Here is an 18,209-nt window from a genome sequence, read left to right as displayed (position 1 = left end):
TCGCACCATAAAACGTATGTAAGTCTGATTTACGTTTGATCATAACGGAAATAAAAGGAACCTAGGCACTTTTTTAATGCGGCAAAATACGTTAGTGTTTGTATAAATCTTCATTGTTATTGGGTATAATCAGTTCTGTTTTGAGTTTTGACAATAACGATGATTTCCAATATCATTTTTTAACTTTCAACAATTGTTGTGCATGCGCACAACTACTAAATAATTTTCCCTCCGAATAACTCAGAGTGCTGTTTTTCTGTGCACGCTTTTAAGGTCGCTAAGTACGTCTCCAAGCACAGGTGGTTTGCCTGGTCGACTAATTATTTCTTTTCCAACTGACTAAAAAACTATTACCCTTAAATAAAGGTCTGTATGGCGGTGCTGGACTGATCTCAGTTTATCGGTGATTTCTTGTCTGATAGTTAAAATTTCGACCCGTTTAAGATCGTGGATATAAAAACGCGCCATTTCACAGCTGACAGTCAAAATTTTGTCCAATTTTCAGCTATCAGTTTTAAAACTCTATCCAGACTCTCCAAAAACAGGGATGCTAGTACATCGAAAGTTACCCCAGGATTTTTTACGGTTGCCGCTATTTTTTGTACTGGATAAAGAGAGGGGCAGTTAGAATTATGTGTCCTGACCAGGGAGGGCGCCCAAGGCCATAATACAGACAGAGAGACCTTAAGCCAATTCAAACGGCAACGACAACGAAAGTGTTTTAAACAAAAGATTAATTGAACAGTACAACGGCTCTTTACCTGCGTTACACATCTTTGTACGTTTATTTGTCCTCTTTGTATGGCTTTAAAGGTTGAGTAGCTACGTTAGGATTGTTACAAGAATGTGAAAAGAAACTTTTGTATTAACACAAAAGAAGTGTGATTCCTTTCAATAGAATGACGTTTATGCAAAACCTCACTTATTGGAGTTGAGGGGGTTGGACTGCCAACATGTTATTGTGAAAGACATAAGAAGTGCCTTTTATATATTTTATACGATTTGCGATCGCAACTTGAAATCTCTTAGTATAGTTGCATATCATAATCTAGTAGTTTCGACGTTTTAACCTGTAGGTGCAAACATAAGGCCGGGCTATCGAACAGTACAGCTGGTTCCGTCGTCCGGATGCGGGTGACCTCCGGGCTTGTTTTTCGTTGGTTTGTTTGCGCGTTGTTCTTCTTCTTTTTTGTCTTGTGCCCTGGTGGACTTTCTGGGCTTTTGAGGGCTGAATTATTTTTTTTCAATTCCATGTATAATGCTTATATTTAATGTGGTTTTGACGAGTTCGATCATTCCCATTGTGTTCTGCCAGTATGCCGTTCTTTAACAATTTCATCTTTTGCGCTCATGAAGATTGTCAACTTCCCATAAAAATTCCAGGAAATTCGGAATATGGTTATTTCTGTTGTGTTTTTCTGCTGTTTGGCGCCGATTATAATTACTGTCAACGGCAAGAACAATTAACATGCGACTTGCTGATAACACAAATTGTTTCATTTAATATAAATCGAAGGCTTAAAAAAAAAAACTTGCTTAAGATTGTCGTGCCAAAGGTGTACATAAGGAAAAAGGGTTCAAGTACAATGTAATGTCGTTAGCACGTCTAAACGTTTCTCAAGTCCAAGGTTCACCCTGTTAATTGGGCGTTTTCGCCCGAGGGAGTAAGCCAGTTTTGTTTACCCTAGGGAGTTATACAGTTTTGTTGCGCGTCACGTGATACGTTCTTGTCCAATAAAATAGCATTTCAGTTAGGGAATATAACAATTACGTTTGTCCCCACGTCTCCCCTACCTTTTTTAAACGCCCCATTCAGACTTTCAATCTCAACGAAGTTCACGATCATCATCATCATCATTATTATTATTATTATTATTATTATTATTATTATTATTATTATTATCATCGACATAAGCGTCATCATCATCATCATCGTCGTCATCATCATCATCACCATCGTAATCGTCATCATCGTAATCATCATCGCCATCATCATCGTGATCATCATCATCATCGTTATCATCATCATAATCATCATCATCAAAATTAAAAACTTTATAACAGTATCAGGGTTACTAGTCACCACAAGTAACCACTTTGGTCTTATTTCCCTTTTTACACAGCAGAACCATGAATACTAAGCGGGTCAGTGCTGCCTTTCTCGTCTTTCTTTCCTTACTGGTTGTCAATATCGTCTGTTTTGACGAAGGAGGCGCTACCATAGACCACCAATGGAGCGACGGTCTTATTGGCAAGTTCAGCATTACCCCGGGTACAGCTTTAAGAAAAGGTTGGGACATAATCGTCACGTTTTCCCAACCAATCCAAAAGCTAGAGGTGTGGCAAGCGAAACTTCAGACCAACAACAAAGAGAAAACCGTGTTTGTGCTGAAAAATCAGCCCTGGAATAAACAACTTGACCAGAATAAAAAGTTTGAGTTCAACTTCAAGGCGACAAAAATTGGTCAAGGAAACCCACAAGTCGTCGAAGTCGCCGTTGGTCGCACGGAGAACAAGGAGGGATTGTCATGCAGAAGTTAATTTATATTTATATGTAAGGGGAATGAAGTTGTGGGGAAAAGCCAGCTTTATTGGAGGGAGAATGTCCGGATTATCGCAAAAAAAGTATCATAAATCGAATGGCTAAACGAATAATTGTATGAATGAATAAATAAAGGAATGATGATTTGATCAGTGAATTGAAAAGGCGATTCAATACTTGCTCCAAGATAAGATAAGATAAAAACTTTATTACCGTGTCTTTGTGTTTAGCCCTTATGGACTAATTGGGGACACAATTAAAATACCTAAAATACTATTAATAATGCTAAGCTAAAAATATTTAAAATACTTAACTAAAAACTAAAAACTAATATTTACAATGTCTTAAGCGCAACAGAGTTTGCAACAGGTACTATTGTTGTCCACGTAGTCCTATAGATTGAGTTTTCTAATTTTAGTTTTGAATGCAGCCACAGTCGGCGAGTTTTTTTTTTCTTCGCGGTTTCTCCAGTTTTCCTCCTTCCACAAAAACCAACACTTCCAAATTTCAATTCTTTGGGAATACACGACCCCACAAGCTTCTAGCTTTAAACGCAAGGCCCGGCTTGTGATTCAGTAAAAAATCATTTGGAACCAGGATCCCATATATGGGCAACTGTTTGGAACCCCTACTTTCTCGACAAAGAGGAGAGGGGGGAGTAAAGGTAAGCCCCATTTTGCTCCAATATTTATTGATGAGGGGCCCGGCTCCACTCAAACCAATACCACGGAAAAGGCACGAAAAATAGCTGTTTTTACGCGGATGAATCTAAGTAAATTGTCGCTCTACTAAAGGTAATAGTTTAGTAGATTTTTCAATAAGTAGTTAAGGTCTTATTGAGTCTTCTTTAGCTTCACATCCATATTGACATGGGGTGATTGCAGAAGGAATTTATCGGGGTAAACACCCGTCCTGAAATGCCAACTTTTATTTCGCTATGCACTTATCACTTTGTTCGTATTTTTTTCACTTTTATCTTATTTTTTTGGCGGGCCACTCTTGTTATAATTAACGACACAAGCATAACTTGTTTTGCCTTTTTGATTGGCATTTCTAATACTTATTCGTTTGTTTTATGATACAGTCGAAGCTCTCTTACGGACACTCTCGTCGGCCTCTCCGGCCGCCTGGTGCCCGTTTTCTCCCTCCTCTTTTTCTTCTCGTGCGGACTTCCCGCGGCCCCTTCGGTCGGCGGCTTTTCTTTGTTTTTGGCTCCCGTGGCCCCCTCCTTCCCTCTCTTCCTCCTCTCGCCTTCTCCCCAGTCGTCACGTGTGTCGTCTCCCGTCCTCCCCCCCGGCAGCTCCTGTGCGCCTCCCCCCTCTGTGGCCGCGCCATTCTCGCGCGCTCCCCACTTCCGTCCCGGGCCCCGGGCTCACTGTATTACTTTCGGGTAGGTCAAGAGAGGGCTTAAGCTAAAACAGGTAGAGGTTATCAAGCGAAACATTTACTCGGGGACATACAACTGAACTGATTGAGGTGAGAATTCAGGTATAAAAAGGACAATGTCTTTTATGTAAGAAGTCGTGTGCATGTCAACAAAATAGAACTGGTAGGTTTAATTTTTGTTGTTGTAGCGGGCTACTGCTTATTGAAGTTTATTTGGCCGCCATATCGCACAGCAAATTTTTTGTTGCTTGCATGGTTACATTTACAGTTCGACTTTTAAAAAAATATGTTTTCGTGCTTCTAACAAAGAATATTTTTTTGCCCCTACCGTGTCCACTTTGTAGTCTGAGATGACGGGGCACCTTTAAGCGGGAAATTCCCCTTGGGAAATAGAGCACGATAATTTACTCGCTGCCGTACTTCACTTATTTAACATTGCATGAACAACAAATCCTCTAATTAACCACTAGCCTACTAAGCCAAGACTAGTTTGTCGTGCGAAACAGCTAATTGGAAGATTTTAAACTAACTGATACCGAGGTGAGAAAAACTTCAGCAATAATAGATAAAGGAATTCCTTGACCGGAAATCTGTATTTCCTATTATAAATGTAGATGACAAATTGCCCGAAATAAGCCTCTCTCGGTAATTTTAAGAAATCTCAGACGCAAAAGGAAACCTTTCGACAAAAGTTTCCCACCCCACTTCCCTACCGAGCCCTGAATATAAGCCACCCATAGGCTAATACTTTGATTTGCTATCGAAAGAATTGCGATTATTCCCCTACGTAGACCTTGTTTTGCACTATCATAGTAGTTAGACTTTTAATTTTGTTTTCATTTTACGACTGCTGAGCTCGTCTAGGATAAGTAAGTTTTATCATGTACTTTATACGGACCTCAAATTCAGAGACGTAAACTCCCTTAAACCAAACCATGTTTGAAACTCAAACAAAAAATATATATACATTTCAACATCATCATAATATTGCGCTTATTTGGCCGATTTATGTTAGTTTATATGAGGCCATGCAGCTTGTTTATTTTGATCCACATTTTTAGTGCTTTTCTTCAACTTAGCTTTTTCTTCTCGGAAGAAATTTAAACTGTAGTTTGCAATTGGACAAGACTTTTACAGATGTTGGCCGTTTATTTTCATGACCCGGTTAACTGCCCGAATGTGTTTCATTCGTTATTTCAGGCTAAGGCAATAAGTCAATACGGCTTACACACGGTTTAAAGCTGTAATCAAATCCACACACACACACACACCATTTCCAATATACGCACTTTTACTAGCGATTTGCTGCAATACAAAACGACACAAACAAGCTAAACAAAGAAACAAGCGAAAATAAATACAGAAAGAAAAAAGAAAAAGAAACACAAAGTGCGAACTGCAAGGCGACTTAACATACTGACAAGGACAACTTAAAAAAAAAAGCACCAGAGAAATCGTTAAGCAAAACAATAAAAATAAATCACAAAAAAATGCACACGAAAATATTACACGTAACGTACCTAAATAAAAACCAACAAGGTAAATTACAATAACAAATAATTATGTACGATATAAACGGAAACAAAGGACTCGACAATGAAAAACGAAAGTGTGGGATTCCGTGGCTACAAAAGTTGACTTGCTTTCATAAGCTCAAAAGTGTCACATGTTGAAAGTTATTGAAATCATTTTCTTCTTATCTTTTCTTTTTATAAGTTCTTTTGTGTGGATTTATCGTTTACGTAGAAGTTAATAGAGAGATTAAGCATGACGTTATACGGCAAACGGCAAACGCGAGGTCGCCTTTCATTTTGTTACCTTTTTATGGAATTCTAAAATTAATCCCTCATAAAAATAGGGGAAAAATCCCACATTCACGACAAACACCAAACTACTCATTTCCGCGTACGAACGCCAAACGGCAGACAGCAGAAGTTGAATTTTTGCCATTTGCGGGAAAAATAAACGTCATGCTTACGGCCTCCGGCTAATGGCGTCTATGACGCATAAAGTTTGACAGCTGTCAATCGAAAGGAGAGCAAAATAAAAGCTCAATCTATTTCTATAAGTAACGGCGTTAACTGTGTGTCTAGCGCTGCTTAACTTATACAAACGTTAAAACAAAGGCACTTTAACATACAAAAGGTTCATTCATGGCAAAGACAGTAGTTGCAGTTGGCCGAATATCGTTTGGCTGAAGTTTGATAAGGTGTTTGCCAACCTGTGTTTTTTTGTCCAGGAGATATTGGAATGGTATATTAAAAATAAATACATGCATATGAACGGGTGAAATTGCCATCACTAACCAAACGAAGAGTTGAATAATATCATCCTGTGTGAAGGTAAGTCTCTTGTATGAATAGTAACATAAAAAGCAAACATTTTACATGTTAGCTAAAATAAGACAAAAAAACCGCCTTGGGGACCTCTTTTATGACTCTTTTATCATTTCAAGTCACATACAACGAAAGAAATTAATTTCAAAGATTCGATTACTATCAAGATAAGTTTTAAGTCCCAGTTAACTGATGAAACCTTCCTAGCAAGATGCGTGAACAAGTTTTATGACTGGGCAAGAAAAGAAATTACTTCCCATGTTTGCTTTGATTTGATCTAGCTCAAACCTATACATTTTGTGTTATAATGTTTAACTGTTATCCGCTATCCAAGCAAAATGTGGTACGATTACGTTGCACGAAACACTGTTCGGCGGAAATGTTCAATCATTTAACTCAGCTAGCCTTTAAAATCCAAAACATTTGCAATTCGATTCATGTTTATATTACATGTTTACTGCTTGACATTGCTGCAATACTTTTAACAGTCACTGACTGAGAAATCCAGGCAGGCAGTCAAAGATGGGGGTCGGCCGATTTGCTTCATACTAACACCATAGATAGGTTAGGTGGACTTATGAATAAATATACTAAACTTGGCTCCCCAATCGTTTTTGTATAGGAGATACGAGGTCCACTATTTATCACCCCATCAGGGCCTAGATTTACCAGTTAATTTGACCCAAATTTGAAAACCACTATAAACTACAAAATTAAACAAATAAACGAACGGAATTTTTATTTTCTATGTGGCATAAACAGACATAGAACTATTTGTAAAAATCCAGAAATGTACGAAATAAGCACAGGTAAGTCTACACCGTCCACGTTTTGAACACCTACTTTTTACATTTTCGAATGAGCAAGATTTTGCCCATTTTCGAGTTCCCGTAGAACACACAACTATAACTGCAGAAATCATTGTATACCACAGATAAATGCTCTTACCTTCCCTCTATCATAAACAGCAATAATCTTTTTGGGCCATTGAAACAGCAAGATTTTAGAGCACCTCAATGTAGTCCATGTAGGCGATATCGTCTTCAACAACACACGAAGCAACCAATGTGTTTTTAAACCACTCCTCGAGTCCACTTTGAGTTTTTCTGAGGTTAAATAGATGAAATTGACTGAATTCCTTCCGAAATATATCTCATCCCGTCGATTATTCATTAAACAGTGAAGAAAACGTAGAAAACACGAAAATAACAGAGCGACGCCATTTTGAATTTGACAACTCGCAGAGGCCTGGAATTCAGCTTTTCCCAAGGAGGGTAGGGTGGGTGATTGTTTCAACAGGTGTATCACAGGTGGGTTAGCTATAGAGGGGCTAGCATTGGGCCGAATCAACGTTTATGCTATTTACAAAGAGAGGAGCTTGTTTATTTAGTTTTATACTATGACAGCAATTAAAAAATATATTTCAATAGAATAATAAAATTACGAACGAGTTTGAATGAAGTATATGTTGTCTTTTTGTTTTTTGTTTTTCTTTGTGTTTGTTTTCTGTCCATCCGTCTGCTCTGCAGATTCTCCAGTGCAAATTATATTTTTTACAGCTACTTATTCCCCTTTTAGTAACACAAGCCTCCAGGTTTTTTCTTCGCCTAGGCCATCCCAATAAAATGTTTCGTTTCCCATCGCCCCGTCTCTTGTGATGGTGGGTCGGTCGGTCGGGCAAAAAAAATAAGAATGAACACTTAAAGGGTTCTGGGTTCCAGAAAAGGCCGGGCTGCTAAGTAAGAAAGCCTGATTACAAAGTCAACTCAAAAACGTGGTCTTTTCGTTCGTTATTCCTTAACAGTCTTTAAATAACGTAGTATCGTTGTTTATTAAAGACAACGACATCACGTCATACCAATTGTTGTTAATAAAACAAGATCGTGTGCTTGTAAATTGAAGTATTTGCTTCTTTGATTAGTGAATCTGGAATTTTTTTTTTACTTTTCGAAAAAAATGGGTCGGTCGGGCGATGGGAAACGAAACATTTTATTGGGATAGCCCAACAGAAGCAAAAAATGCTGTGTCAATGTGCACATGTTTTACATTTTTTCCTAAAGCTTGGTAAGTAACACCTAGAGTTGTTTGGGAGGCCTCGTCGACAATGACTCTTACACTACTAATATTTTAGTTGCCGGGGATCGAAAATGCCACGCCCTTCATACCTAATCCTTTATAATTCTTCACTTTAAAAGCAGCAGAGTATTTATGGATAAGAATGCCCCTTTCCAAGACATTTTTGTGTGCGGAGAGGAAGGTTGCGTGGCCACATTTCAGACACAGGCGGATCTTTATACACACGTGATACTGGGCGGCATATAAGGGTAACTGAGAGGGAGACTGTTTACGACTTGGCACGGAAAGAGTGGGCAGAAAAGGTCACAGGAATACAGTCGCCCCACGTCGCCAGAGAAGCAGTGCACCTACGAGCAAGTACCCACGTAGCAACAAAAAAGAACCACTAGGGTTGGGCTTTGAAAGCCCAACGAAAGGGTCAGAGAGCAACCGAAAGCGTTAAGACGTTTCTAGTGGAAAAGTTCAATAGAGGGGTCGAAACAGGTAATAAGTTCAAACCTAGGTATGTCTAGTTAGCAATTAACAGTAATGAGTGATCTTTGCGGCCGGATCTTGAGTAGTTGAAGCGATTACTTCATTCCGGGCTTATAAGGAAGAAAGTACCATGACTTATAGAGTAGTTCAAATCGCCTCGCACATTTCTTGTGAAGGGGCAGTTTTCATTAACCATGAAATAACCGAAGCTGTTATCCATATTATTTTGATTTTCATTACCCGCAAAATTATGTTGTTATACCCTACCTAATTATTTAAAAATTTATCCCTAATGCCAAAAATAATTTGGTGAATTATCCCTTATTCCTAAACCCCCTAATTATTCTGGTTTTCCTTTCTTTTCAACATTATTTAAAAGTTTATTTTCAAGTGAAAGAAAGATCAATTGCTTTTCGACGTTTTGTCAGCTGCTCACCGGTGAATGGGAAAAAAAAAACACACAAATTAACTGAAGGCCGACGACTTTTTTTTTTCAATACTACAATCAGCCCTCTACAATACTACATCTTCTTTTTTATCACACTGTAAATGACTGTAGTGCGAGGCAAAACAATTAACTGTACTGAGTTTGAACTATGTCATTACGATATGTTTTATTTGATATAGGGAACAAAGAAGATCCAACAAAGGTGGCAAAAGAAATGAGAATTGCAAGGGACGGTGATGGCAAACTTCGCTTTGCTCCAGAAGAATGGCGAACTGCCAAACAAATAAGCAGTTATTTCTCAAGACTGGCAGCAGCGCAGCGTCAGAGTAAAGCACCCACCGCGCTAATTGAAGAAGCTGAAAATATCGATGAGAGTGATCTTGAAGCCTGGGAGGCAGAGAAACATCTGCAGGAATTGCAGACAGCAGTGTACGAAGAGGTCGACCTGCGACATACAATCGAATATAAAGGTCAGGATATCTGTGGTCTAGTTAAACGTGGCATGCTAAAGTCAAAGTTTAAGATTGCACAGTTAAAAGAACTTTGTGACCTCTATGGAATAGAGATTGATGGGTCCATTGCCCGAAAGGACTCCTATGTGAGACCAATCGAACATCTCGTAAAAACCTGCAGTTGTTCCAAGAAATGACTTTCTCTAACGTTACAGATCAGTAAATAAAATGGACGGTCGAAGACCACCTTCTTCGAGCGCATGCGTTTAATATCAACAACATGAAAAAATTAAAATGGAGCAGAACGGCAGTGCTTTTTATCGTGTACATAAGAGATAAAGCAGTCAAAGCAAATTAAAAGTGATGATTTTTTTGGTTTTGGGGGGGGGGGGGTACTTTTCTTGCAATACTTTATTTTTATGCGATTTACTCATAAACAGATGAGCTGAGGTGGAAAAGCAATTAAAACAAACTAAACGAATTCTATTTATACTGAAAGGACTGTCCCAACCTATTGGGATATATATACCATAACAATTGCTTGATTAAGCGCACGCTTTGACTGTTAGTGTAGAATTACTGTGTTAAGCTTCAGCAAGTCAAAGTGAAACTCTAATTATTAAATTTTGCGCCGGGAAAAACGTAGCATAATTGTTGATTGCCCTTACTTCATGCATGACCATTTACTCTGACTGCAGTCTACGAGAAGATCGCTCAAAGTTGGCGTTTATTTATGTAGGAGAAGTTAACTACATGAAAGCAATCTAAAAGGGCGGAATTACGGTAATAAGCTTTGTTTGTTCTTCAGTTTTGTACGGCCGGTGTTATTGGGTATGCAACTGTTGTTATTACAAGCATTATCGTAATAGAGGTAAAAAGTAAAATTAAAATGAAAAAGAAATTGCATTTTTGTATTGTATTGTATTGTGAAACGCTTGTTGGAGGTATTTACAATAAAAATGTCACCCACCCTACCCTCCTTGGGAAAAGCTGGATTCCAGGCCCCTGCGAGTTGTCAAATTCAAAATGGCGTCGCTCTGTTATTTTCGTGTTTTTTACGTTTTCTTCACTGTTTAATGAATAATCGACGGGTTGAGATATATTTCGGAAGGAATTCAGTCAATTTCATCTATTTAACCTCGGAAAAACTCAAAGTGGACTCGAGGAGTAGTTTAAAAACACATTGGTTGCTTCGTGTGTTGTTGAAGACGATATCGCCTACATGGACTACATTGAGGTGCTCTAAAATCTTGCTGTTTCAATGGCCCAAAAAGATTATTGCTGTTTATGATAGAGGGAAGGTAAGAGCATTTATCTGTGGTATACAATGATTTCTGCAGTTATAGTTGTGTGTTCTACGGGAACTCGAAAATGGGCAAAATCTTGCTCATTCGAAAATGTAAAAAGTAGGTGTTCAAAACGTGGACGGTGTAGACTTACCTGTGCTTATTTCGTACATTTCTGGATTTTTACAAGTAGTTCTATGTCTATTTATGCCACACAGAAAATAAAAATTCCGTTCGTTTAATTTTGTAGTTTATAGTGGTTTTCAAATTTGGGTCAAATTAACTGGTAAATCCAGGCCCTGATGAGGTGATAAATAGTGGACCTCGTATCTCCTATACAAAAACGATTGGGGAGCCAAGTTTAGTATATTTATTTATAAGTCCACCTAACCTATTTATGGTGTTAGTATGAAGCAAATTGGCCTACCCCCATCTTTCGGTTTTTTGTAAAATTGCCTGGTTTTCTCAGTCAATGACTGTTAAATCGCGAAACTACCAGACTACACATTTTCTGAAAGACGGTTCCCTGTCGGATTAAAATTTGTCGGCATTACAACCTAGTGATTCCAGGCATAGTGTATGAGCGCAAAACAAAAGATGTACACGGTCATGGACCTTCCTGAACATAAATTTTGGCCTCTTTGTTTGCTCCTTTGATGTTTGTCGGGCTTCTTTCCATTTCCCTCTATTAACTATGCTGCAATATACATCGAATGTATGAATGAGAGCTGCAAGGTACCAGTTCAGTTAGTTTTTAACAATTAAAGCCGCTGTTTCCCAAAAAGAGTCGGAGAATTCGCATGAATATATTGTTATTTTTCCGGCAAAGCAATTTTAGTCTCGACTGTTCAACCTATAAATATTTTACTACCTTTTAAGGTTTGAAATGAAAATATCCAAAGTCATCTCGCCGCTTAGTCTGTTTCCGTCCATTTCCGCTGACTCGCCTACGCGAATAAGTATAGTTTCCACTTCAAAATATTGTGAATGTGTGATATAGCTGTTTTTGTATTTCCAAAATTATGATAATATTGCTACAAACCAAATATTTATATTTATTAGGAAGGCTCTATTGATAGTGCACATCATTTTGTTGGGAGACGGGGGGAATCATATATGTACGTTCGTTCTGTTAATCGATTATTTATTTTAAACTTCTTCAGAAACCCATTTTACGTGATCAGAATCGAAAAAATGGACTACCACGCTTTGCAAATCTTAGATCTCATACAGTCATCGGTTAGAATAACGCGCCTTTTCACAGCTGACAGTTAAAATTTTGACCAAATTTCAGCTATCAGTGAAACTCCATTCAGACAATTAACAATTAAGTCATTCTCAAGATATTTAAGGGACTGTGTCACGGATTTTATCCCAATTTAGGCATTAGAAATGACCATCAAATTGGGTGGAATATAAAAACAACCTTTTAAACAGTGAAGGAGCATTTCAGAGACACAGCAAATACAAGGAAGGTACAAAAGTGACGAAGATTGAAACGGATTGCGATATGGGTTTTTAAAATATTGTTGGGCTGAAAAGTAGTTTCAAAGTTAATATCGTTTGTTTGTAACTAACATTTTAACGCCACTGAGACAAATTTGGCTCCAATGAAGCTAAGGTTTCGTCATTTAGATCCAGGGAAGTAATTTCTTTTCATAAGTAAGTTTCATAGCGAGTATTTGGCAAAACTGAACATAATAAACTTCATTCAGCCGTGACACAGTCCCTTTAAGTTTCTTGTTTTGAATTTCTCATATTTTCTAGGAAGATATTTTTCAGCATGTCGTGGATCTTCTCGGCTGTCCCGCTGTACATCCTTTTACTCCACTGCTTACCCGTAACAGTCGGCGAGCAAAGTGAAACCAAGATTGTTGACAATTGGTACGGTGGCTTCAAAGGAAGAATCGAACTGAAAATCACGGATGACGTAACTGACGGATGGACCATGACGTTGTCGTTTCCAGATCCCACTCCGAACTTGGAAATATGGCGAGCGGAGATCGTTGACAACCAAGACAACAAAGTGTACACCATGAAAAATAAACCCTGGAACAGCCAGATGTCGAAAGGAACCGTTTTTAAATTGGAATTTATTGCGAAAAAATTCGTTGCTGATGGAGACCCGCCCATAGGTACCGTGACCTTCAATCGCGGAGCACCCCCCACAGGAAAACCACCTACTGCTGGTCCCAGTTCTCCTAGACCCACAACAAAGCGTCCTAATCCCACTCGACCACCAAGGACTACTGGCCCCAGAACCACTCAACCACCGAGCACCACCAAACGCCCGCCATCAACGCCGCTTACCAAACCGACCACAGGCGTGCCACCAACGTCTGGCAAGTACAACTATGACCAAGTGCTGAAGCTGTCCATCTTGTTTTACGAAGCTCAGCGATCTGGGAAGCTTCCAAAAAAGAACCGCGTCAAGTGGAGAAAGGACTCGGCACTGAAAGACAGGGGGCAGAATGGGGAGGACTTGACTGGAGGATGGTATGACGCAGGCGATTACGTCAAGTTTGGCTTTCCAATGGCTTCCTCTGTCACCATGTTGGCCTGGGGTCTAGTGGAATACAAGAAGGCATACCAAGCCGCTGGTCAGTACAATTACATGTTAAAAAGCATCAAGTGGGCTACAAATTACTTCATAAAGGCGCACGTTAAAAAGTATGAATTTTATGGCCAGGTCTGTATGAGTTAATCACACTTTTTATAAACCTTTAGCTTGTTGCAAATGTCAAACCACTAGTAAAAACCAGTTTACTCTTTTTCTTGCCTTGACATTTAATTTAGCATATTTTTTCGTTATTTTTTTTTTACTTACTCTGTCCCATTCTTTGCTTTATTTTGTGAAGTTTTCATATCGTTTTTTACAGCATCTCGCACTTGCGTTCAAGGATATTTTTCCCTTTTTTAGCGCTTTATAAATGTATAAATTATTATTATTATTATAATTCTGATTATGTTGATGTATATCGAACAAAACTATTAATTCGCTCTGCCTGTTATGTCTGGCATATTGTTGATTACATAATTTTTATTACGATGACGCATTTTGAATTCGTCTCATCCTCGGAGACCCAGGGGCAGTTAGTGGGGGCGTCGGGCAGCTTAAGCTGCCCGTCGCCCCCACTAACTGCCCCTGGGTCTCCGAGGATGAATTCGTCTCAGTCTGCAAATTTTAAAACAAAAGAGATTAGAAAGTTCATTATTTTTACTGTTCTAGAGGGCTTTGTGTATAAGTGTCAAGGAAAGAGCAAGAGCAATGTTTTCCACTTCAACTAACAGTTTTTGTTCTTTTAAAAATGTGAGTGGCCTCTTTCCTAACAATAAACTTAGGTTGGTGATGGACACATTGACCATAAATACTGGGGCAGACCAGAGGACATGAAGATGCCGCGACCCGCCTGGAAAATATCTCCACAGAAACCAGGATCAGATCTGGCCGCTGAAACTGCGGCAGCTCTTGCTGCTGCTTCAATTGCTTTTAAAGCTCGGAATACTCGGTAAGTTAACACGAACGCAAAGTAAAGAACTGCTCCTTGTTGTTGTGCCTGCAAATTTGAGGAAAAAATTAACACTTAACGGTTTTTGATCCCATTCGATTATGACACCACAAGTTGGAGGCAGGCCATATTGTGAAGTCATATACAAGTATGCTTCTAGCTGAAAAGATTAGAATAATATATGAAGGAAAGCACGGTATATATATCGTCTATAGTAAATAATAAAGATGGTAAATTTTAAGCTCAGTAATAAATAATGAAGATGAAGTGTTCAACATGACTCGAACATGGGACAAAGAAAAATTCTGAGTCCCCAACGGGAATCGAACCCATGGCCTCCCAGATACCGGTTTGGCGCTCTAACCAACTGAGCTACGAGAGACTCGTTGTGAGCTGGGCCATTTTACTAGGTTGATAAGTGACACGCGTCCTGCATACTGCTAGGATCAGCAATGTCGAATTCATCAAGTTTGTAGTAAATAATAAAGATGGTAAATTTTATACTCGGTAATAAATAATGAAGATGTAGTGTTTAACATGACTCGAGCATGGGACAAAGAAAAATTCTGAGTCCCCAACGGGAATCGAACCCATGGCCTCCCAGATACCGGTTGGGCGCTCTAACCAACTGAGCTACGAGAGACTCGTTGTGAGCTGGGCCATTTTACTAGGTTGATAAGTGACACGCGTCCTGCATACTGCTAGGATCAGCAATGTGGAATTCATCAAGTTTGTAGTAAATAATAAAGATGGTAAATTTTAAGCTCGGTAATAAATAATGAAGATGAAGTGTTCAGCATGACTCGAGTCATGTTGAACACTTCATCTTCATTATATCGTCTATATTGAACGACGTTTAATGAGACTAAAGTTACGAAGGAATCCTCGCAGCAGTAAAATGAAAGAACAGTTTATAAATGTAGCAATAAACTCTGTGTTTTTTCGTTGTTGTTATTTCTTACCGCAAGAAAAGGCCATGAGAAGATTCCACGAGTTCACCATTGGGTGTTTGTCTTTGCTTTTACAGCTCTGCTACGAAGTATGGTGCAAAACTACTGAAACACGCAAAAGAACTCTATGAGTTTGCAGACAAGTATCGCGGAAAGTACAGCGATTCCATTCCTAATGCGGGCGATTTCTACCGTTCATTTAGTGGCTACAAGGACGAGTTGGTCTGGGGAGCAGCTTGGTTGTATCGGGCAACAAAAGATCGCAGCTATCTCACAAAAGCCGAGAAATACTACAATGACTTTGGAATGAATGGACAGGTTTGAAAATATTGTTTGTTACGCAAGTGTTTCCGCATTAAAACGATGACAATAAATGAAATCAGGAATTAATATCTCATAAATGTTTTCTAATTAATTGTCAAGCAAACAGTCTGCTTATCTTTTAATACTAACAACAAGGAACAACTGAACTTTCCCATCGAACTGAAGATTTCGAAGTGATTTGTTGACAATCATTACATTGATTTTGTCTATTATATACCCGTATATTACTGAAAATGAACAAATTGTTTTGAAGCATGGAAAAGCAAAACAAAATGCAAAGTCTTCTGTAGTAGTATTACATAAAACAATCTCCGCAGTACGCAGACTTTTGCACTGTGATCAGGCTGCTCAAAAAACAATCAAGAATAGATTAGACTAAATTATAAGACTTAATCAAGAATTAATTAGACTCTTCAGGTGCTGGTGAGATAACTAATACAGTCGAAGCTCTCTTAACGGACACTCTCGTAAGCGGACAGCTCTACTTACGGCCATCTTGTTTATAACCCCGTTTTAACTCCCATACAAACTCTGTATTTTTACATTCTCGTAAGCGGACATTCCCGTAACCGGCCGCGGACACTTTCAGAGATTACGACTTAGACTTTTTCTTTGTTTTTAAGCTCCCGTAAGCGGACACCCAAAAGAAAATCCTACTTACAACCTCTGTATCTTGTTATTATCAATCAAATTCACATCGCCGTTTGTGACAATGATTTTACAGTAATCACAGGACCACATTTTAGTGCTTGTTTTGTCGTCATTTACGTCCGTCCGTTTATTGTTAGCTGGGCAAGCTCCCGTAAGCGGCCACCTTTCCCCTACACCTCTAGTGGCCGCTTACGAGAACCATTCTCGTAAGCGGCCAGCTCCAGTTACGGACACTTTCTTCGCGTCCCGAGGGTGTCCGCTTAGGAGAGCTTCGACTGTATTGCTTTATACCGTCATCATAATTATGTAGTTCTTTGAAGATCGGATGACAATGAAATTCGCAGAGCACAAGTCGTTCAAAGTAATTGAAACTCATTTTGTTTTCCGTTGCACAGGCATGGGCGTTTTCTTGGGATGACAAAAAAGCGGGCGTGCAGCTCCTGCTTGCTCAGTTAACCAAGAAGAAATCCTACGAGGCGGCCATCAAGTCCTCGCTCGACAGCTGGCTTCCTGGAGGTAGTGTGACTTACACTCCAAAAGGCTTTGCTTGGCGTATTAAATGGGGATCAAACCGATACGCTGCCAACACTGCATTCCTGGCTCTCGTTGCCGCTGACCACGGCATAACGCCAACGGCTTACCGAAAATTTGCAAAGAAGCAGATTCATTACATGTTGGGCGACAGCGGGCGCAGCTTTGTCGTCGGTTTCGGCAAAAACCCACCAAAAAGGCCTCACCACAGCTCAAGCTCCTGCCCATCAGCTCCAAAGCCATGTGGCTGGGATAACTTTAAAAGTCCTGAACCTAATGCACACGTTTTAAAAGGCGCGTTAGTCGGGGGGCCTGATCAGAATGACAACTACAAGGACGACAGGACGGATTACGTCATGAACGAGGTGGCGACAGACTACAACGCTGGTTTCCAGTCCGCTGTAGCTGGGCTTAAAAAGCTGGAGATTTCATAGGCTTGTGGGGACTAAGCAGAGTTTTCTTGAAAGCTATACGACAGTGAAGTTTTTTTTTATGTTGGTTGTAGAACTCGCATGGATATCTGAATAAAATAGAGTAAAAAGATCAGAACTCGACTCTTTATGGTCTCAGATTCATGAAAGTTTCCAACTGGCTTCAACCCTTTAATTTCCAATGGTAGAACTGCTTCTGTCACCTTAGTCATTTGTTTAGTAACCGGTTAGCCTACTATGCACTTCGGTTAGCCTACTAATCACTTCGGTTAGCCTGTTTACGGTAAGCTCTCTATATTTGTAAGGGTAACACGATATTTGAGTTAAAATTTACGAAATCTGGGAGCGGAAAGAGCGAATGAGAATGCTGTGACACCACGCAAAACGAGGACAAATATCATGTGATTTCTTTGCAAGCCGTGATGCTTTCCATAAAATCGAATTTCATAGAGTCCTATCAGTTGTCTGGGTAACATTTATTTTCTTATTGAATAAGTTTCTATGAATAATTGAGTGGCAATTTCAGCCTCGTTGTCATGTGAGACCGTTTTTGACCTGAACCAACTGAAAAAAACATAGCTATAACTCAAAACGTATACCACAATTTGAAACCACAAACTACCTGGCGTGAAAGAGGAGGTTTTAATCTATTGAAATCCTTTGTCAAACCTTTTCAGTACTCTCGAAGTGCAAATCATCATTTCTGTGCTCCTAGCTCCCGGACTATAAAACCATTGATACACTTGATTTTAACGAAGCTCATCATCATCATCATCATCATCATCATCATCATCATCATCATCATCATCATCG

At 39.2% G+C, this 18,209-nt stretch overlaps 2 protein-coding genes across 2 annotated transcripts; both read left to right on the top strand.

Moving 5' to 3' along the window:
- Nucleotides 1-6,142: 6,142 nt before the first annotated feature.
- LOC144651212 (uncharacterized) lies at nt 6,143-17,514 on the top strand. The gene is made up of 5 exons (XM_078511126.1): nt 6,143-6,270; nt 12,768-13,689; nt 14,343-14,509; nt 15,537-15,777; nt 16,830-17,514. The coding sequence occupies exons 2-5, from the start codon at nt 12,784-12,786 to the stop codon at nt 17,397-17,399; spliced, it is 1,884 nt and encodes a 627-aa protein (XP_078367252.1). The 5' UTR covers nt 6,143-6,270; nt 12,768-12,783; the 3' UTR covers nt 17,400-17,514.
- On the top strand, nt 8,735-11,278 carry LOC144651330 (uncharacterized). Its single transcript, XM_078511280.1, has 2 exons — nt 8,735-8,823; nt 9,442-11,278. The coding sequence occupies exon 2, from the start codon at nt 9,477-9,479 to the stop codon at nt 9,909-9,911; it is 435 nt and encodes a 144-aa protein (XP_078367406.1). The 5' UTR covers nt 8,735-8,823; nt 9,442-9,476; the 3' UTR covers nt 9,912-11,278.
- Nucleotides 17,515-18,209: the final 695 nt, after the last annotated feature.

The sequence above is a fragment of the Oculina patagonica genome, chromosome 4 (genome assembly GCF_052425735.1).
Source record: "Oculina patagonica isolate OP01 chromosome 4, crgOcupat, whole genome shotgun sequence".
Lineage (NCBI taxonomy): Eukaryota > Metazoa > Cnidaria > Anthozoa > Scleractinia > Oculinidae > Oculina > Oculina patagonica.
The sequence above is the reverse complement of the archived record's forward strand: the minus strand, read 5'-3'. Positions and strand labels throughout refer to the sequence as shown.